A 22,800-nucleotide genomic window follows, 5' to 3' on the forward strand; every position below is an offset into this window, starting at 1 on the left:
TCCGAAGCGAGGACTGGCGTCATATTTTTCTGGTGCTGTTTGATCAAACATTTTGGTGTTTTGTGATTTTTTGTTTTATTTGACCAAATGACAAGAATCTTGTCATCGGAGTTTAATGGGTTAAGTCTTTGTCCATTTGTTACGTATCAGCTAGGCTTGAGCCCTAGCCCAACAGTGTATCAGTTTCCAAATATGCTTCCATAGTATTCCTGCTAGTATTGATCGTGTTTGCAAGGAAAAAATTAATATGACTTGACCACACCCCTTGAACAGGGTCAATGGGCTTTTAACCCCTTGAGTACCGGATGTGTGTTTTGTGACACCTGCGTGTCACGGCTGAGTGCACCCGCCAGGAACTTAGTGTGCTCCCCGTGACACGCACGCGTCACAGTTGTAAGCTGTGTGTACTGAGGGCTCTGAAGGCCTCGGTTTCTGGGTTATTTCTACCCACGTGGTGGCAAGTGTCTGTGTTTACAAACATAAGGCTCCAGCCATTCGTGGGACGGTTTGAAACGTTTGTTAACGTAAGGTTGACGGGTCGGTAACAAAGGGGTTAATATGTACCAGGCTACCCCCCGTGTAAGGGGGAAAAGCCTTTGGTATATGTATGTACAGTAAACATCCACTTGTCCGAACTCCAAGAGTGTGGATTAGAAATGGCCGGTCAACCGAAATGTTCGGTTAATCCGACTTTGTATGTTTCATTCCAGTAGAGTTTTATGCGGTAATGTCCGCTGCAATATTCGTACAAGTAAATTTAACATACACATGGAAATGCTTATAATAGTTCATAAACATATTCTATAGAGTATAAACAGCCGATCAGGTGTAAACATGGAGTGTGCTGCCACCGTGTGAGCACTTAGTGAAGCTTGCAGGTGGCGAAAGAGGCGGCGGGGTGTTTGAATGTTCGGTTGAGATCCCAATACGTTCGGTTGAAGCGTATTAAGAAAATGTTTGGTTAATGCGATTATTCGGTTAAAACGCGTTCGGATTAGCACGAGTTTACTGTATGTACATGCAGGTACCTGTCACAAGTCTTTTATGTAGAAAATAAATGAATTTCAGAAATTTACAGATTACTTAAGATGCATTACAGTATAGTGTTTATGTGTTTATATCTATTTACATACCAAGGGCCTTTTCCCCTTGTAAAAGAGCTAGATACTTGGGTGCGAATGTAGCAACGGGAAGAGTGGAGGTGGAGATAGAACGTAGAATGAGAGAAGCATGTAAATGCCTTGGGGGATTAAAAAGTGTAATGAGGAATAGACATTTGGGAATGGATGCTAAAAGGAGATTGTATGAAGGGGTGATTAAGCCAACAGCACTGTATGGGGCAGAAATGTGGAACATCAGAGAGGGAGACAGGAGGAGTTTGAATGTGTTTGAGATGAGGTGCCTGAGAAGTATGATAGGGGTTACTGGGCTGGATAGTGAGAAACGAGGAGGTGAGTAGGAGAACAGGGGTGGAAAGGGAGTTGGGAGATAGGGCTGATGAGAGAGTATTGGTATGGTTTGGACACATGGAAAGAATGAATAAAGAAAGACTAGTAAAAGAGGTGTGAAAGGCAGAGGTGGAAGGAGTGAACATGATGGAGTGACCAAGGACGAGATGGATGGACAGATGGGGTAAAAGGGGCACTGGGAAAGAGGGGAATGTCTGTTGAAGAAGGATGGGAGAAGACAGAAGATAGGGGTGAATGGAGAATGGTTGTGTATGGACAATGCTGTGATGCATGAAAGGGAGTGGGTGGGGGATGGAGGGTGAGGGAGGAGAACAGGGATTTCTCCCTGCATTCTACATTTCTGCATGAGGGGACAGAGAGGGAGGATCGCCGATTTAATAAAGCAGACTTGCTGCACATGTGCTGTGTCTTGTGACGCTGCTTCTGACCCAGGGCAGTGGGGGAGATGCAGGAATAACCAGTCATCCAGGAGGAGCCAAAAGAAGAGGGAGGGAGGGGGGTGGATGGGAGTGGAGTATGTGTGGGGATGGAATGGGTGGTAGTGGATTTTATGCTTTTGTTTTTTGGCTACTTCCCTTGTAAGGGGCAAAAAAGCCTTTGGTGTGTGTGTGTGTATATATATATATATATATATATATATATATATGTATATATATATATGTATATATATATATGTATATATATATATATATGTATGTATATATATATGTATATATATATGTATATATATATGTGGATTTAGGACGGGTAGAGGTTGTGTAGATCAGATCTTTGTGGTAAGACAGATATGTGAGAAAGCTATAGGAAAGGGGAAGGATGTTTTTTGGGCTTTTATGGATCTGGAAAAGGCTTATGATAGGGTAGACAGAAAGGCACTGTGGGAGGTTATGCAGATTTATGGGATAGGAGGAAAGTTTTGGGAGCTGTCAAGAGTTTTTATGTGAGTAGTAGAGCATGTGTTAGGATTGGAAATGGAGAGAGTGAGTGGTTTGAAGTAAAGGTGGGACTTCGTCAAGGATGCGTTATGTCGCCCTGGCTGTTCAACTTATACATGGATGGGGTGGTGCGAGAGGTGAATGCTAGGGTGGTGAGTCAGGGATTGGAGATGGTTAAAGAAAATGGAGAAAAGTGGGAGGTGAGCCAGCTGTTGTTTGCGGACGACACTGCGCTTGTGGCAGGGTCAGAGGAGGGATTGAGGAAGCTGGTGGCAGAGTTTGGGAGAGTATGTGATAGAAGAAAGCTAAAGATAAATGTGGGTAAAAGTAAGGTGATGAGATGTACAAGGGGTGAAAGTGACAGTAGACTGGAAGTGAACATTAAGGGAGAGCGACTGGAGGAAGTGGATAGTTTTAGATACTTGGGTGCAAGTGTAGCAGGAAAAGGTGGAGTGAAGGTGGAGGTAGAATGTAGATTGAGAGAAGCGAGTAAATGCCTTGGTGGTTTAAAGAGTGTAATGAGAAATAGACATTTGGGAATGGATGCGAAGAGGAGACTGTATGAAGGAGTGATTGTGCCAACAGCACTGTATGGGGCAGAAACGTGGAACATAAGAGAAGAAGAGAGAAGGAGTTTGAATGTGTTTGAGATGAGGTGTCTGAGAAGTATGGTGGGGGTTACTAGGCTAGATAGAGTGAGAAATGAGGAGGTGAGGAGGAGAACAGGGGTGAAAAAGGATTTGGGAGAGAGGGTTGATGAAAGAATATTAGGATGGTTTGGACACATGGAAAGAATGAGTAAAGAAAGACTAGTAAAAGAGGTATGGAAGGCAGATGTGGAGGGAGTGAACATGAGGGGACGTCCTAGGATGAGGTGGATGGATGGGGTGAAGGGGGCTTTGGGGAAGAGAGGAATGTCTGTTGAGGAAGGAAGGGAGAGGACGGAAGACAGAGGTGAGTGGAGAATGGTTGTATATGGATGATGTTGTGACTGAATGGGGAGAAATGGGTGGGGGGGGTGGGGGGTGGGGTAGTGTGTGTGAGTGAGTTTTGACGCAGCCCGAAGGGATTTCTCCCCGTCCTCTCCTTATATGCAAGGGGGGACGGAGAGGGGGGGTCGCCGATTAAATGAAGCGGCCTTGCTGTGGATGTGCTGTGTCCTGCGACACTGCTTCTGACCCAGGGCGGTGGGCAGGGTGCAGGGATGACCCGTCATCCAGGAGGTGCTCAGATGAGAGGAAGGGTGGGAGGGGTGTGGAGTGTATTTAGGGATGAAATGGGTGGGAGTGTTTTTATGCCTTTCCCTTTTTGGCTACCTCCCTTGGAAGGGGGAAAAAGCCTTGGTATATGTATGTATGTATGTATATATATATATATGTATACGATACTTTAGGGTCTATATGTGGCAATCCTACGGACCAGAGCCACACATCATTTTGTCTATGTTATGCTGTCCCCCAACCCCTTGTTGTTGTCCTGTACCATTCCTCCGAGTATTCATTTTCTGTGGTGGGGGAATTCCCTGTGGTAGGAGAAAAGAATACTGCCACCAAGTATTTCCACTTGGATCATAGGAGGTGAGAAGAAAGGGACGGGGATTGGGACTACACATCCTTATCCTTGTAGCCCCACAGGGGACATTCCTAAAAGAAAAAAAGAAGGCATAGGAGGGTCTGGGAGTTTTCCGACCAGCACCCTAAGGTTTGGGTCTTTTAATGTGCATGGATGAGGTACAGATGAGAGTAAAAGGGAAGAGATAGGTAGTATGTTTGTGAAAAAAAAGATGGATGTGTTGGCTTTGAGTGAAACTAAGTTGAAAGGGAAGGGTGAGTGTAAGTTTGGTAGTGTAAGTGGGAGGTTACCTGGAGTGAAGAGAGGGCGAGGGAGGGAAGGGATGGCAATTCTAGCAAGTGAAGAGATAGGTAAAGGTGTAGTGGAGTGGAGGGAGGTTTCCTCAAGGATAATGTGGATGAAGGTGAAACTGGGAAAGGAGATGTGGTTCTTTGTAAGTGCATATGGGCCTGGCAGTGAGAAGAGTTTAGAAGAAAGGGAGGCCTTTTGGATAGATTTAAATGAGTGCATAGAGGATTTAGGGAGAAAAGTCAATGTAATAGTACTGGGAGACCTTAATGCTAGGGTAGGAAATGGTCCAATTGATGGAGTGGTTAGGACATGTGGAGTTCCAGGAAAGAATTGTAGTGGAACGTTGATGGTGGAAATGTCTAGAGTTGATGATAGCATATACAGTGTTTCGGAAGAAAGTCAAGCATAAGTACACAGGGGAGAGGGTGGTGGATGGAAGGGTGGTAGATAGAGTGTTGATGGATTATGTAGTGATAAATAGGACTATGAGAGGAAGAGTTAAGGATGTACATGTGCTAAGGGGAGAGGGTGGGGGAATATCAGATCATTTTTTGGTGGAAGGTAAGTTGAGAGTGGAGGATAGATGGAGAAAGAGGAAAGGGACAAAAGGTAAGGAGGTTTTTAGAGTGAACTCTTTGAATGAAAAGGAAAAGGAGAAGGAGTACGGAAAGAAGCTGAAGGGGGAGTGGGAGGGAGTGAAGGATAGAGTAGAGCTAGGTATGGAGGAGGAATGGGGATGGATCAAGAAGGGAGTCACAAACTGTGCAAGGATGATGTGTGGAACAAGAAGGACAGGAGGAAATAGAAGAAAGGGTAGTGAATGGTGGGATGAGGAAACACAGAAGGTTGTAGAAGAAAAGATGCAAGCTCTCACAGATTGGTTACAAAATAGTACGAGGGAGTCATATGAGAGGTACAAAGAAAAGAAAAGAGAAGTAAAGCAAAAGGTAAAGGAGGCAAAGAGTAGAGCAGATGTGAAATGGGGTAAGAGTATCACAGAAAATTTTGAAAGTAATAAAAAGATGTTTTTGGAAAGAAATTAAGAGAAGAAGAGGCAAATCAAGTAGAGAAGAAAAGGTAAAAGGTGCAGATGGAGAGATGATAATGGAAGAGTAGGCAGTAAGGGGAAGATGGGCAGAATATTTTAGGGAGTTGCTAAATGTGAAGGAGGATAGGGAGGGAAAGATAGTTGCAGTGGGAAATGCTAAGAAAATGACAGTGATGAGTGAGGAAAATGGAGGAAAAATAAGGAAGGATGAGGTGAAGGCAGTTGTTAAGATGATGAAAGCAGGTAAGGCACCTGGTCTGGATGGATGCCATGCAGAATGTCTAAAAAGGGAGGTACAGTGATGGTGGACTGGATGGTGAGGTTATTAAATGTTTGCTGGAGAGAGGGGGGAGGGAGAGGGGGGGTCGCCGATTTAATGAAGCGGCCTTGCTGTGGATGTGCTGTGTCTTGCGACACTGCTTCTGACCCAGGGCAGTGGACAAGGTGCAGGGATGACCCGTCATCCAGGAGGTGCTAAGATGGGAGGGAGGATGGAGGGGTGTGGAGTGTTTTCGGGGATGAAATGGGTGGGAATGATTTTATGCCTTTTCCTTTTTGGCTACCTCCCTAGTAAGGGGGAAAAAGCCTTGGTATATGTACGTATGTATGGAGAGAGGGTAGAGTGCCGGAGGACTGGAGGAGTGCCTGTATAGTTCCACTTTACAAGGGAAAAGGGGACAAGTGTGAGTGTAGTAGTTTCAGAGGGATTAGCTTGTTAAGTGTAGTTGGGAAGGCTTATGGGAGGATCTTGATTGAGAGGATTAGGAGAGGAACAGAGGGTGTAATTGGTGAGGAACAGTGTGGATTTAGGACAGGTAGAGGTTGTGTAGATCAGATCTTTGTGGTAAGACAGATATGTGAGAAAGCTATAGGAAAGGAGAAGGATGTTTTTTGGGCTTTTATGGATCTGGAAAAGGCTTACAATAGGGTAGACAGAAAGGCACTGTGGGAGGTTATGCAGATATACGGTATAGGAGGAAAGCTTTTGGGAGCTGTCAAGAGTTTTTATGAGAGTAGCAGACCATGTGTCAGGATTAGAAATGGAGAGAGTGAGTGGTTCGAGGTAAAGGTGGGACTTCGTCAAGGATGCATTATGTCACCCTGGCTGTGCAACTTATACATGGATGGGGTAGTGCAAGAGGTAAATGCAAGGGTAGTGGGTCAGGGATTGAAAATGGTTAAAGAAAATGGAAAAAAGTGGGAGGTGAGCCAGCTGTTGTTTGCGGACAACACTGCGCTTGTGGCAGGATCGGAGGAGGGATTGAGGAAGTTGGTGACAGAGTTTGGGAGAGTATGTCATAGAAGAAAGCTAAGGATAAATGTGGGTAAAAGTAAGGTGATGAGATGTACAAGGGGTGAAGGTCCTGGAGCTGCAACGTCTACGTCGTGGGACCACCCCCCAACCCCAAGAGTTTGGGGGCCAAACAGCAGCATTTACCCCTGGCCATCAGCTCTACGCAGATGGCACCGTTTCCCCAAGGAGGAGCTACGCCTACCTGGGGGAGTACCACAATCCTTTTTTTCCAACACACAATGTTACGTTTTTTCTGCACTGAGGGGTCATTTTTCCGGCGATCACCCCTCTTCTTCTACTTTTAGCCGGAGATGTAGAGAGCAATCCTGGGCCCACCACAAAATACACATGCCCAACATGCTCTAAACCCATTACTTCGAGCAAACAGACAAAGGGCTCAGTTCAGTGCAATATGTGCAAAAACTGGGCCCACCTCACTTGTACAACACTTGCTGACACAAACCAATACACAAACACTTGGACATGTTCTACCTGCCCTCCAGTAACCCCAATCCCACCTCCCCAACCACAGCCAACACCCTTACCCACTCCCAATTTCCCCTTGCCCTTACCCCCGCTTAGTGCTCCCCGTCCGTTGTGCCCGATCTCGCCTGTACCCCCCGCAGGCCCAGATCCTACACCTTCCCCACTACCACCCCAACCTCAACCCCAAACGGCAACATACAACACATACAAAACACACAACATCAACATATTACAACACAACATTGACGGTATTAACACTAAAAAACATGAACTTGAACACTTTCTTAAACAACACAACATACACATTGCAATTCTACAAGAAACAAAATTACGACACTCACACAAAACCACATCATTTCATAATTACACCACCATCAGACAAGACCGGACTGACGGCAATGGCGGTGGACTCGTCACCCTGATCCACCATTCCATCTGTTTTGTGGACACAAGTGCCACAACCAAAATTCTCCTCCCTACCACAGATAACACAACAGAAACCCAATCCATTCGTATCCGCACAGGCAACAATTCAACACTAACAATAGTTAACATGTACATTCCCCCCCCATCATCCCCCACAGTTCCAAACACCTTCAGACCTCAGCTCAGCCAACTCACCTCAATCCCCAACCTGATCATGGGTGGTGACTTCAACGCCAAGTCGTCTGCCTGGTTTGTCGACAACCCCGACACAGACAGAGGGCTTGATATACAGACTCAACTCGACTCATTGACTATCATGAACAACACGCATAATCATACACATATCCCATACCAAGCCCTCTACACTCCCTCCTCTCCTGATATCACCTTTTGCTCCCCCTGCCTAACCCCAACAACATCATGGAGAGTGGTCGGAGCCCTTGGTTCTGACCACCTTCCAATCATCATCACCACCAAAACAAGATGCACCCCAGCTGGCCACAGACACACTTACACCAATTACAAGAGAGCTAACTGGGAAGCCTTTAATGAAGAGACAGAAACAACATTTTGAAACACTTAACAGTACACCAATCACAACATAAACAATGCTGTGCACGCTTTTAATACAATCATACAAAACGCAGACAAGAGATACATCCCTAAGAGGCAACAGAAAATCACACAACCACAACTTAACACCAGAAATCCAAGGCCTCATCAGACAACGTGACACACTTAATCACGATACCCCCACACCTATCCCTCAAAACATAGCAGACCAAATACAAACACTAAACACTGTGATTGCCAATAAAATACATGAACAAAAAACACAAAATTGGCAAAACTTTATCAATACACTTGATCACAAAACAAACACCAGCAAATTGTACAAAACACTCAACAGCATCACACTATCCAACACTAACACTACACGCTCTCACGCAGCAATAATCACAACAACAGATAATCTACCCTCAAACAGACAACAAGCAAACGCACTCATACGTCATTTTGCACAGACGAGCCATCTTACATCTCACCCTGACGACCGACGCACATTTCGACGTAAGATTGACTTTCCCACAGACTCAGACTATACACCCTTCTTAGACATTCTGAAAAATCTCATAATGAATAGTCTCAAGCATTCATCTGCCTGTGGCCCTGATAACATAAGCAACATCCACCTATAACACATTGGACAACAAGGTATACACGCACTCACTCACAAACATTGCAAAACTACAGCTATTCACACAACACTATACCGCCGACATCTGGAAGCATGGTAAAATAATCACCATCCCAAAACCGAACAAAGAACCCAACAATCCCATCATCGCACCGCCCAATCACACTTCTCTGCACCCCCTCTAAAGTCATTGAACGCCTAATACTTAAACTTGTCACACCATATTTCCCCTTGCTGACTCACAACACGGTTTTAGGCCACTACACTCCACAAACACTCTTCTGACAAACCTCACACAAAGAATTTTTGATGGCATCAATTCAGATAGGCCCCACCACAGAACACTTCTTATAACATTGGACATTAGTAAAGCTTTTGATGCTATCCCCCGCCACAACCTAACAAATAAAATATATAACACAGACATGCACAATAACACCAAAAGATGGCTGGCCAATTATCTGGCAGGCAGGAATGCTCATGTGTCATATAATGGCCAATCATCGCACATCAGAAACATTAAGAACGGAGTACCGCAGGGCTCAGTTCTATCCCCCACATTATTTAATCTATACATGCATGACTTACCCACGCCAGACACCTCAGAAATACAAATCTCTTCTTACGCAGACGACATAACAATCACATGCACACATCGTAACACAGACAAAGCTGCAGAAATAATCCAGCCTTACCTTGACACACTCAACAATTGTTTCATCACATACAGACTAATAATAGATCCAACAATATCTAAAGCAACACTTCTCACCAACTGGGACAAAAGAACACAAATACATACCTCATCTCTACATCAACAACACTCTAATACCACACACAAACACACCGAAAATTCTTGGTGTAACATACATACATCCATGTCTTTCAAACAACACCTCACAAACATAAAAAACAAATGCACACCTAGACTTAACGCACTTAAGTCAATCACTGGAACAACATTTGGACAAAACAAAGAAACTAATATAACAATATACAAACAATGTATACGCTCAGTGATGAATTATGCGAGTCCTGCATGGGCTCCTAATCTCAGTGAGACACACCACAACACCCTTCAAATCATACAAAACAAAGCCCTAAAAAACAATTACAGGCTGCACAAATACATCACCTACAGACCATTTACACCATGAAACAAAAGTCCTCAAAGTCAAGGAACACCTCGACATGAGAGGCACACAAACACTTGCTGCAGCCACCACAAACACATCACACCCGTTACACTACATAGCAGAACACACACACACACACCAAGAAACATTAAAACTACACCCAAAGACCTTTATTACACAAAGATACTCTCTTCTCTTCCTCCACAACCACCAAATACCAGCCTCCGGAAACATATTCATAATCATATCACTCACCGCTCCATTAACACACTGAAAGACAACACACTGCTGCATGCCAGACCCCCTGATATCCACCCTTCTGAATCCTCTCTCCCACGTAAGGACAGAGTCCACTTGGCCAGACTGCGATGCGGTCACCACCCAGCACTTCTAAGCTACCAGAGGAGGCTGGACGACCGTGTTGTGAACAGCTGCCCAGGATGTAACACTTTCACCCCATACCATACAACACATAATGGAAGACTGCATTATACACAATCATGCACGCAAACAACACAACATACACTCTATAAAGGATTTGTGGGAAAACCCAGTCTCGGCTGTGGCCTTCCTTGGGGAGACGGGACTGCTCGGACAGACAGTCTAGGGAACGACAACAACAACAACAACAAGGGGTGAAAGTGGCAGTAATCTGGAAATGAGCATTAAGGAAGAGCAACTGGAGGAAGTGGTGGAGTGAAGGTGGAGGTAGAATGTAGATTGAGAGAAGCAAGTAAATGCCTTGGTGGATTGAAGAGTCTAATGAGGAATAGACATTTGGGAATGGACGCTAAGAGGAGACTGTATAAAGGAGTGATTGTGCCAACAGCACTATATGGGGGCAGAAACATGGAACATATGAGAGGAAGAGAGAAGGAGTTTGAATGTGTTTGAGATGAGGTGTCTGAGAAGTATGATGGGGGTTAGTAGGCTAGATAGAGTGAGAAATGAGGTGAGGAGGAGAACAGGGGTAGAAAGGGAGTTGGGAGATAGGGTTGATGAAAGAATATTAGGATGGTTTGGACACATGGAAAGAATAAGTGAAGAAAGACTAGTAAAAGAGTTATGGAAGGGAGATGTGGAGGGAGTGAACATGAGGGGACGTCCTAGGATGAGGTGGATGGATGGGGTGAAGGGGGCTTTGGGGAAGAGGGGAATGTCTGTTGAGGAAGGATGAGAGAGGATAGAAGACAGGGGTGAATGGAGAATGGTTGTATATGGATGATCTTGTGATGCATGAGGTGGAATGGGCGGGGGGGGGGATGGGGGGTGAAGTAGTATGTGTGAGCAAAATTTGATGCAGCCCAAAGGGATTTCTCCCCGTCTTCTCCTTTTATGCAATGGGGGGACGGAGAGGGAGGGTCAATGATTTAATGAAGCGGCCTTGCTGTGGATGTGCTGTGTCTTGTGACACTGCTTCTGACCCAGGGCAGTGGACAAGGTGCAGGGACGAACCGTCATCCAGGAGGTGCTAAGATAAGAGGGAGGGTGGAGGGGTGTGGAGTGTTTTCAGGGATGGAACGGGTGGGAATGATTTTATGCCTTTTCCTTTTTGACTACCTCCCTTGTAAGGGGGAAAAAGCCTTGGTATATGTATGTATGTATGTATGACAGGTAGCCAGTCAAAGACACTCCCACTCCCGTCCAACACCCTTTCCCCCCTCTCTCATCTTAGCTCCTCTTGGATAAAGGGTCGTCCCTGTTTCCTTTCCACTGCCCCGGTCAGAAGCAATGTAGCAAGACAATCTTAATACCTCAAATAGTACTTTGTGTGTCTGTAGGAAGTTTGTTCCAATCTCAACGACCCTGCCACAGTTGGTGGTCCTTCCTATCCACTTCTGAATTAACCTCACACCCTAATGGTCGATGGCCATAGGTTCTCGTCTTCTGTATGACACTAATTTAGAGACATGTATGAACATCTAAACCCACACACACACACGCACTTTATACACTGTTTAATAAGGTCACTCATGAGACTATGATTGCAAACCAAGCACAACGTCTATTCAACATTCCCCTGAAAATTTCCCCCACGTGAAGCGAACGGCGATTACCTCGTCAACTTGAGCAAACAGACGTACCTCGCCCATGCAGCCATAGTAGGGGTGGCCGAGCATGAAAACCTTGGTCCTGGGAGGGAAGAACTCCGCCACTGTGATGTACTTCTTCAGTCCCGGATCGTGCACTGCCAAGTCTCGTACCACCATTTGCATCGCATACGGTTGCACCAACGAAGACCACTCTTTCTCCAAAACCATTCGACCTTCATGACCGGGAATGTATCTGGTAATGAGAATAAAATATATAGATAAAAAATATAAATATAAAAATATTAAATATATATATATATATATATATATATACATATATATGATATAAAATATATACATATATATATATATATATATATATATTTTATATATGTACATATATATATATATATGTATATATATATATATATATATATATATATATATATTTAATATTTTTATATTTATATTTTTTATCTATATATACATACATGCATACATATATAGTGAGTCCTCGTTATATGGTACATATGTGGTCCTGAAAACCTTACCGCAAATTTAAATTACTATTGTAGGTTCAATAAAGGTGGTAAAGAAACAATGGAGTGTTCATTTGTTCACAACTTTTAATCTCACAGGGAAAATAACAATATGTCTCACACTCTCTCACTCGTAAGTTACTCGAATACCCGCTCATCTCTGACTGACTGTGTGACACTATTTCACGCTGTTCGCGTGCCCAAGGCAGTTGCCACAATTATTCCTAGATAGAGTGAGAAATGAGGAGGTGAGGAGGAGAACAGGGGTAGAAAGGGAGCTGGGAGATCGGGTTGATGAAAGAGTATTAGAATGGTTTGGACACATGGAAAGAATGTGTGATGAAAGACTAGTAAAAGAAGTGTGGAAGGCGGAGGTGGAAGGAGTGAATATGAGGGGGCGTCCTAGGATGAGGTGGATGGATGGGGTGAAAGGGGCTTTACAAAGAGAGGAATGTCTGTAGAGGAAGGGCAGGAGAGGACAGAAGATAGGGGTGAATGGAGAAGGGTTGTGTATAGATGAGGCTGTGATGCATGAGGGGGAGTGGGTGAGGAAGTGTGTATGAGAAAAAATTTGATGCAGCACGAAGGGATTTCTCCCTGTCTTCTCCTTTCCTGCATGAGGGGACGGAGAAGGGGGGTCGCTGAATTTATGAAGCAGCCTTGCTGTGGATATGCTGCGTCTTGTGGCACTGCTTCTGACCCAGGGCAGTGGACAGGATGCAGGGATGACCCATCATCCAGGAGGTGCCACGATAGGAGGGAGGGAGGAGGGTGGAGGGGAGTGGAATATATGGGAAATGAAATGGGTGGGAGTGATTTCTATGCCGTTTTCTTTTTGGCTACCCCCCCATGTAAGGGGGGAAAAAGCCTTTGGTATATGTATGTTTATTCCTTGTACACAGAAATTTACATTCATTCATATTTCAGTTATACAATAATTCAAATTTTGATAATATTAATAATATATCTCATTTATTCAACTTTCGCATTACAAAATAATTGATAATTAATCATGTAAACAGAATGGCAATTTGGTTGTTCTAGAAGATTCACGCTCGGTACACGCATGCACGTATATACATACACACTTCCAACTACGCATTTACTTGTATCTCCTACATGTATACAAAGTGCTACATTACCGTGTACTGAACCCAAGTTTCAACTTGTGGCAGATGTACCTTCTCCCTACTCTTTCCTCTTCAAAATATCTAATTTTACCTCCAAAACATGAGCGGATACCATATCTGTGAATTTTTCTTACCGTAAATAGAATCGAGGGTAGTAATTACCAAATACCATAACTGTGAATTTACTGGATGAAGAACTACCGTATAAGAAGGACTCACTGTACCAAGGGCCTTTTCCCTTCACAAGGACCGTGGCCAAAGTCAAAGGCATAAATCAACTCCAACCCATTTCACCCCCACATACTCCACTCCCATTCACCACCCTCATTTAATCAATGACCCCTCCTCTCCATCCCCTTGTCCAGGAAAAGAGAAGACGGGGAGAAATCCTTTCAGGATGCATTGAAATACCATTCACACATACTCCCTCACCCCCCATCCCCCACCCTCCCTTCCATGCATCACAGCATTATCCATACACAACCACTCACCACTAACTTTTGTCTTTTCCCTTCCTTCCTCAACAGACATCACCCTTTTTCCAAAAACCCCTTTTACCCCATCCATCCATCTCATCCTTGGTTGCCCTCTCATGTTCATTCCCTCCACTTCTGCCTTTCACACCTCTTTCACTAATCTTTCTTCACTCATTCTTTCCATGTGTCCAACCCATCCCAATACTCTTGCATCCACCCTATCTGCCAACTCCTTTTCCAACCCCACTCTTCTCCTCACCTCCTTGTTTCTCACTCTGTACAGACTAGTAACCCCTACCATATTTCTCAGGCACCTCATCTAAAACACATTCAAACTACTCCTCTCTTATGTTCCATGTTTCTGCCCCATACATTGCTGTTGGCACAATCACCCCTTCATACAATCTCCTTTCAGCATCCATTCCCAAATGTCTATTTCTCATTACACTCTTTAAGCCCCCAAGGCATTTACTTGCTTCTCTCAATCTACATTTTACCTACACTCCTCCCCTTCCTGCCACATTTGCATCCAAGTATCTAAAGCTATCCACTTCCTTCAACCTCTCTCCCTTGATACTCACGTCCAATTTGCCATCATCCTCCTCTCTTGTACATCTCATCACTTTACTTTTACCCACATTCATCTTCAGCTTCCTTCTTTTGCACACCTTCCCAAACTCTGCCACTAACTTCCTTAATCCCTCCTCTGATCCTGCTACAAGCCCAGTGTCGTCAGCAAACAACAACTGGCTTATCTCCCATTTTACTCCATTTTCTTTAACCATCTACAATTCCCAACCAATTACCCTTGCATTTACCTCTCACACCACCCCATCCATGTACAAACTGAACAGCCATGGCGACATGACACATCCCTGGAGAAATTCCACACCTTTACCTCTTACCACTTACCGAGACATTTCTGATTCTAATACAAGCTCCACCTCTTGTATAAAGTCTTGACTGCCTTTAACATCTTTCCTCCTATCCCATACATCTGCAATACATCCCACAGTGTTTTCCTGTCTACCCTGTCATAAGCCTTTTTCAAATCCATAAAGGCCCAAAAAACATCCTTACCATTTCCTAAAGCTTTCTTACATATGTGCATTATCACAAAAATATGATCCATGTAACCCCTACCTGTTCTAAACCCACACTGTCCCTCACCAATTACTCCTATTCCTCTCCTAATCTTCTCAATCAAGACCTTCCCATAAGCCTTCCCAACTACACTCAACAAACTGATCCCTCTGAAAGTATTACACTCACTCTTGTCCCCTTTTCCCTTGTAAACTGGAACTATACAGGTACTCCTCCAGTCCTACAGCTCTCTACCCTCTTTTAAACAAACATCAAACAACCTCACCAGCCAGTCTACCATCACCGTACCTCCTTTTTTAAGACATTCTATGACACCCATCTAACACAGGTGCCTTACCTGCTCTCATAATCTTAATGACTGTTTTCTCCTCATCTTTCCTTATTTCTCCTCCATTTTCCTCACTCATCACTGCCATTTTCTTAGTGCTTCCCACTGAAACTATCTTTCCTTCCCTATCCTCCTTCACATTTAGCAACTCCCTAAAATATTCTGCCCACCTTCCTCTTACTGCCATCTCTTCCATTATCATCTCTCCATCTGCACCTTTTACCTTTTCTTCTCTACTTGATTTACCTCCTCTTCCTCTCTTAATTTCTTTCCAAATTATCCTTTTATCATTTTCAAAATTTTCTGTCATACTCTTATCCCATTTCACATCTGCTCTCCTTTATACTATGCTTTACTTCTCATTACATTACACCTCTCATATGATTTTCTTGTCTTATTTTGTAACCAATCTGTGAATACTTGCTTTTTCTCTTGTACAATCTTCTTTGCTTCATCATCCCACTATTCACTACCCTTCCTGCTATTTCCTCCCACCCTCCTTGTTCCACACACCATCTTTGCATACCTTATGACTCCCTCCTTGAACCATCCTTATTCCTCCTCCATTCCTAGTTCTACTCTATCCTTCACTCCTCCCTACTCCTCTCTCAGCTTTTTCTTGTACTACTTTTTGGTAGCAGGTCCATCCGCCCCAGTGACTACGTGCCCCAAGTCCATTTGCCCCAGAAATTGGGGCGCATCTACTCGTGGGGAAGTTGATGCGCCCCAGTACTGCCCTACCAACATACCCGTGTGCCCTAACCTCAGGTCAGTGGCTGAACAAACTTTCAAGTACTGCCCTACCAACATACCAGTGCACGGTCTGTTTTTGCTCCAATTCTAAACTATCATTCTATTTTATTTTTATATCATGATGTGGTCATTTTTCTAAATTTTACAAATTCAAATATTAATGTGATTTAGTTAGCGTGGGCTCTTCATCCATAATGTGTACAAAAATCATCTGGGAAAAATTAAAAAATACGAATAACATTCACGTACCGAACTTCAGGAGAGCCAATTTTGACAAGACGAGAAACCATACGAGACATTTGATCACTTACGGGACCGACCCAGGGGTGTGTGAAATCAATATCTTGGCCAGTGGTCGGGTCACAGAGTGTTTACAAGCAAAATGTAAAGACAAACAATGATGTGGAAGGGTGGCACAACCGCCTCAACAATCACGCGGGAAAGAACCAATTACAATTCTATCTCCTAACTACCTACCTACCCTTCTAGAAGAAGAAGCAGAAGATATTAATAGGACACTTAAGAAAAATAGAGTGGATCCAGAGAAAATCATATAGGACACTCTAGGCCTGTTTGCTTAATTGCTGGGATAGGTATACTAATGGAGATCTGTTGCCAATGCAACTACTTGCCAACTGTTCCTATTTTGTACCGTTTTAATCTTTTAATCTTTTTGTTCTGTTTTGTCTCCTTTTATGTTGTCTTTTTATTTAGAGGTTTTCATGATGAATGATACAGAATAAAGAATATAAAACTATTATTACTACACCCTGTGTCTAATAATTTCATTTCATGATGAAAATGCAATAAATAATTATTTATATATGAAAATTATTCTTTTGGATCCAATGCTTAACCCATTCAACTCCGATGACAAGATGTCTTGTCATTTGGTCAAATAAAACAAAAAATCATAAAACACCAAAATGTTTGATCAAACACCAGAAAAATATGACGTCAGTCCTCGCTTCGCTGCGAGCGAAGCGAGGATTGACGTCATATTTTTCTGGTGTTTGATCAAACATTTTGGTGTTTTATGATTTTTTGTTTTATTTGACCAAATGACAAGACATCTTGTCATCGGAGTTGAATGGGTTAAAATCAATTTTCAACTGAGAGTTCTTTCAAACTTTGACAAAATGGGTTGGGGTGCAACAACTCAATATTGAGGGGTTGGGGTGCATGAACTACTGATGAAGTAGATCCGCCCCAACTTCTGGGGCAAATGGACTTGGAGCAGATGGAGTGTAAACCCTCCTTTTTTTCTCATTTAAGTAGTTTACTCTAAGCACCTCCCTACCTTCTGTCCTCTTCCTCCTTCTCCATCTATCCTTCACTCTCAACTTACCTTCCACCAAAAAATTATCTGATATTTCCCCACTCTCCCCTTAGAACATGTATATCCAAAATTCTTCCTACTCTCCTCCTGGGCACCACTACATAGTCCATTAATGCCCTATCTACCAACCTTCCATCCATTACCCTCTCCCATGTGTAATTATGCATGACTTTCTTCTTAAACGCTGTATTTGCCATCATCAACTCTCTAGATACATCTCCACCATCAACTCTCCACTACAATTTTTTCCTAGAACTCTACACTTCCCAACCACTCCGTCTATTGGTTCATTTCCTACCCTAGCATTAAAATCTTCCAATACCACTAAATTGACATATTCTCCCTAAACCCTCTATGCACTCGTTTAAATCTAAAGTATAACTCACATAAACCTCTTATGATTCCATTTATTGTCACAGAACTTCCAATTTTAGAAGGCTTGGCTTCCTCACTAGCTTGCCTGCCACTACACAGCCTCAACATCTACTTGAATCAGTGCTATAACATAAACTTGAGTGGAATTATGCCTTCTGGTTTGGCTACCTCCCTTGTAAGAGTGAAAAAGCCCTTGGTGTATATATGTATACATGTACAACATAAATTTGCTAAACTTTCCAGTTCAATTTGCTATGAACTTCTTACCTTCTTCCTTTCAAGACCTTTGCACAGATAAGCATCTTTGTGTCACCTGTCTGCACACCCCATCGGTTAAGGTAGTGGCTACAGATGTGATTGCAAGACATATTGAACTCATCCTGCTGCCAGTTGTCCAGCTGGCTCTCCTGCACCTGCCCACTGACCATGGAAAAGTATGTCTTCCCATCACTCAATGCTACAACCTGCCAAAAAAATATATATATACATATACATATATATGGAGAGAGCAAGTGATTTGAGGTAAAGGTGGGACTTCGTCAGGGATGTATTATGTCACCTTGGCTGTTCAATTTATACATGGATGGGGTGGTGTGAGAGGTAAGCATATGGGTAATGGGCTGGGGATTGAAGATGGTTAAAGAAAATGGAGAAAAATGGGAGATATGCCAGTTCTTATTTGCTAATGACACTGTGCTTGTAATAGGATCAGAGAAGGCATACCTCTTCACTCTGGGGCACATCGAACATCTGGCAGCATTAGCGACGTGCAATGTTGCGTCATAATAATCGCATTATAAAAAATAAAGTCAGTGCTCAATCGTTCGTTCTCCTTCACTCGTGTATTTTGATAACCATAGAAAATTGATGAAGCCAGTTTAGAGAGAATGGAAATTACGTAGGCACAACTACAATAAATATAATCAAGATGGCAACGTCAGCATCATCGAGTACCCACTTGCTCCTCATGCCGCCTACGTAGGCATCATCGTATGGAAGTGGTTAAGAAAGTTAGTATCGGACTTTGGTAAGGTCGAAAGAAGGGAGTTGAAGATACATACATATACCAAAGGCATATGTATGTATCAAAGGTATATGTATCTTCAACTCCCTTCTTTCGACCTTACCAAACTCCATGGAAGGCAGATGTGGAGGGAGTGAACATGAGAGGGCGACCTAGGCTGAGATGCATGGATGGTGTGAAGGGGGCTTTGGGGAAGAGGGGAATGTCTGTTGAGGAAGGACAGGAGAGGACAGAAGACAGGGGTGAATGGAGAATGGTTGTATATGGATGATGTTGTGATGCATGAGGTGGAATGGATGGGGGGATGGGGGGATGGGGGGTGAGGTAGTATGTGTGAGCAAAATTTGAAGCAGCCTGAAGGGATGTCTCCCTGTCTTCTCCTTTTCTGCATGAGGGGACGAAGCGGGGGGGGGGTCGCCGATTTAATGAAGCAGCCTTGCTGTAGATGTGCCGTGTCTTGCGACACTGCCCCTGACCCAGGGCAGTGGACAGGATGCAGGGATGACCCGTCATCCAGGAGGTGCTAAGATAAGAGGGAGGGCAGAGGGTGGAGGGAAAGGAGTGTATTTAGGGGTGGAATGGGTGGGAATGGTTTTTATGCCTTTTTCTTTTTGGCTACCTCCCTTGTAAGGGGGAAAAAGTCTTTGGTATATGTATGTAAAAGTAAGGTGATGAGATGTAAAAGGGAAGAGGATGGCAGCAAATTAGACACGAGTATTAAGGGAGAGAGGTTGAAGGAAGTGGATAGTTTTAGATACTTAGGTGCAAATGTGGCAGAAAAGGGAGGAGTGTAGGTAGTATGTAGATTGAGAGAAGCAAGTAAATGCCTTGGGGGGTTAAAGAGTGTAATGAGAAATAGACATTTGGGAATGGATGCTAAGAGAAGATTGTGTGAAGGGGTGATTGTGCCAACAGCACTGTATGGGGCAGAAATGTGGAAAATAAGAGAGGAAGAGAAGATATTAAATGTGTTTAAGATGAAATGCCTGAGAAATATGGTAGGGGTTACTAGGCAGGATAGAGTGAGAAATGAGGAGGTGAGAATGGCAGGGTTGGAAAGAGCATGGGGAGATAGGGTTGATAAAAGGGTATTGGGATGGTTTGGACACATGGAAAGAATGAGTGAAGACTAGTAAAAGAGGTGTGGAAGGCAGAGGTGGAAGGAGTGAACATGAGGGGATATCCTAGGATGAGATGGATGGATGGGGTGAAGGGGGCTTTGGGGAAGAGGGGAATGTCTGTTGAGGAAGGAGAGGGAAGACAGAAGATAGGAGTGAGTGGAGAATTGTTGCATATGGATGATGCTGTGATGCATGGGAGTGGGTGGGGGATTGGGAAGGTGATGGAGTATGTGTGAATATTTTGATGCAGCCCGAAGGGATTTCTCCCTGTCTTCTCTTTTTCTACATGAGGAAACGGAGAGGGCGTGTTGCCAATTAAGTGAAGTGGCCTTGCTGTGGATGTACTGTGTCTTGTTCCATTGCTTCTGACCCAGGGGGGCAGTGGGTAAGATGAGGAATGACCTGTCATCCTGGAAGAGCCAAGAAAAGAGGAAGGGAGGGGTGGTAACCGGGAGTGGAATATGTGATGACGAAATGTGTGGGACTGGATTTATGCCTTTAATGTTGATTACTTCCCTTGTAAGGGGGGAAAAGGCCCTTGGTATATGTATGCATGAGAAAAGATATAACCAGAAAATCACAAATAATATCTCATAGCTTTTGTGTAATTATTATCCCTTCTTTCAACATATATAAACACATGAAGTGGAGCTTTTCTTCTTATAAGGGGAGACGAGTCAAAGCATACAACTACCTCACACCTATCCAAAAACCCATCCAGTGTCCTTGTGGATTAAGTGTCACTCTGCTCAGGTAAGAGGCAGTGCAGAGAGACAGAGCACTCATCAAACAGCCATGTGGTTCCTCACCTCGTCCACATTTACAGAGCAAATGAGAATATCCCCTCAGGATATTTATCTCCCCATCCACTTACGACCCCTCTCCATTCATTCCCAACTTCTGCATTCTCTCTCTTCCTTCCTAAAGAGCACACAATTCTCTTTTTGCTCTATCTACCCACCTCATTCTTAGTCTTCCCCTCAAGCTCCTTCCATCCACTTCTGCTTTCCACATTCTTTTTATACGAATTTTTCATCGCTCTCTTCCTTCCACATGTCCAAACCATCTCGGCACTCTATCAAACCTAATCTTTCATAACATGGCCAAGCCACCTAAAAATATATTAATAAAAGAAAAAATAAACAAATAAATTCTATCTACCATGAGCTTCTTCCACCAAATCAAAGGCACACACCCATTCCATTCCCATCCACCACCCTTTCCTCCCTCTCATCTTAGCTCCTTGTGGATGATGGGTCACCCCTGTCTCCTGTTGCAGCATTGCAACATCTATCTGTATACTATGGGCTTTCCCCCCTTTACAAGGGAAGTAACCAAGTCAAAGGACATGTACCCATTTCCACCCATTTCATTCCCATTTCCCCTCTCATCTTAGCTCCTCATGGATGACGGATCATCCTTGTATCCTGCCCACTGCCCTGGGTCAGAAACAATGTAGCAGGACACAGTTGCACTGCAACAAATGAATAAAAATAGATATGCAAAGATGATCTCTTGTTGTAAAGCAGTTTGTGCATTACTTCAACAAGAAGACCTTGCTCACCTTCGCTTCAATCAGATGGGGCCAGGCGACGTAGACGATCTTGTCGAGGAATTGTGCAGCTGCCTGCCGGGCTGGTGGCGTGGGGCTCTCCGTAATCTGAAGAATGAAATTTTCCCCTCGGCTGTTTTGCTGGAACACCTTCACCCCTTCTTTTGCTATATGAACCTGTAAATGTCAACATCAATCAACTACACTTTTCTACAATATTTCATGATAAAAACAAAACACCTTCACCAATCCCAGTGTGTACTTCTACCTAACCACCCCCTCCTTTGCTATATGAACCTGTAAATGTCAACATCAATCAACTATACTTTTCTACGATATTTCATGATAAACACAAAACACCTTCACCAATCCCACTGTGTACTTCTACCTAACTATATACCAAGGGTCTCTTCTCCCTTACGAGGGAGATAGCCAGCCAAGCCATGCACCTTCCTCCACCCATTCTATTCCCATATGCTACCCATTTTTTTCCCCTCCCATCTTATGGTACATACATATACCAAAAACTTCTTCCCCCTTAAAAGGGAGGTAGACAAAAAACAAAGGCATAAAAACCACTCCCACCCATTCCATCCCTATCATACTCCACTCCCTTCCACCCTCTTCCCTCCCTCTTATCTTGGCAACTCCTGGATGATGGGTCATCCCTGCATCTAACCCACAGCCCTGGGTCTTATGGTGGTATCTTGTACTAAATAAAAAAAAGAATTCTCCGATTTGTGAGTTTTTCTCGAGACCCGGCAAAACGGTCGCACCAGACCCTGGCTAGGTGCATGGGTTTATTCAGTTCGTTTCACGTTTTCAACTGGAACTGATCTGATTCTCGTTGTTCATTTATCAATATTATGAGTTTTTATTTCAGAAATTGTTATTGTACAAGTACAGTGACGAAACTTTTGAAAAACTCAAGTTGTTTGACGGAGAAATTTCGCGAGAGAGTACGTGTGAGTTCGAAAAACATTATTTTGCGGTTTATAAGAATTTTACAAAACATGGGGAAAATCAGATCATGGGGAATAAGAAGAAGAACTCGAAGAGGAATTCGAAGAAGAAGAACTCAAAGAACTCGAAGAAGAACTCGAAGAAGGAGAACTCAAAGAACTCGAAAAAGAACTTGAAGAAAAACTCGAAGAAGAACTCGAAGAAGAAG

General features: G+C 43.6%; 1 protein-coding gene across 5 annotated transcripts in view; it reads right to left on the minus strand.

Moving 5' to 3' along the window:
- Window positions 1–22,800, minus strand: part of LOC143031093 (5'-3' exoribonuclease 1-like) — a 169,705-nt gene that overhangs the window by 91,038 nt on the left and 55,867 nt on the right. For all 5 annotated transcript variants that reach the window (XM_076194513.1, XM_076194512.1, XM_076194516.1 and 2 more), the window contains 3 exons: window positions 21,642–21,806; window positions 18,200–18,396; window positions 11,940–12,141 (listed from right to left, as the gene is read on the minus strand). In XM_076194513.1, the coding sequence (XP_076050628.1) occupies window positions 11,940–12,141; window positions 18,200–18,396; window positions 21,642–21,806 (564 nt within the window). The remainder of the gene's footprint in view (window positions 1–11,939; window positions 12,142–18,199; window positions 18,397–21,641; window positions 21,807–22,800) is intronic.

The sequence above is a fragment of the Oratosquilla oratoria genome, chromosome 12 (genome assembly GCF_046742065.1).
Source record: "Oratosquilla oratoria isolate Oo_2021 chromosome 12, ASM4674206v1, whole genome shotgun sequence".
Lineage (NCBI taxonomy): Eukaryota > Metazoa > Arthropoda > Malacostraca > Stomatopoda > Squillidae > Oratosquilla > Oratosquilla oratoria.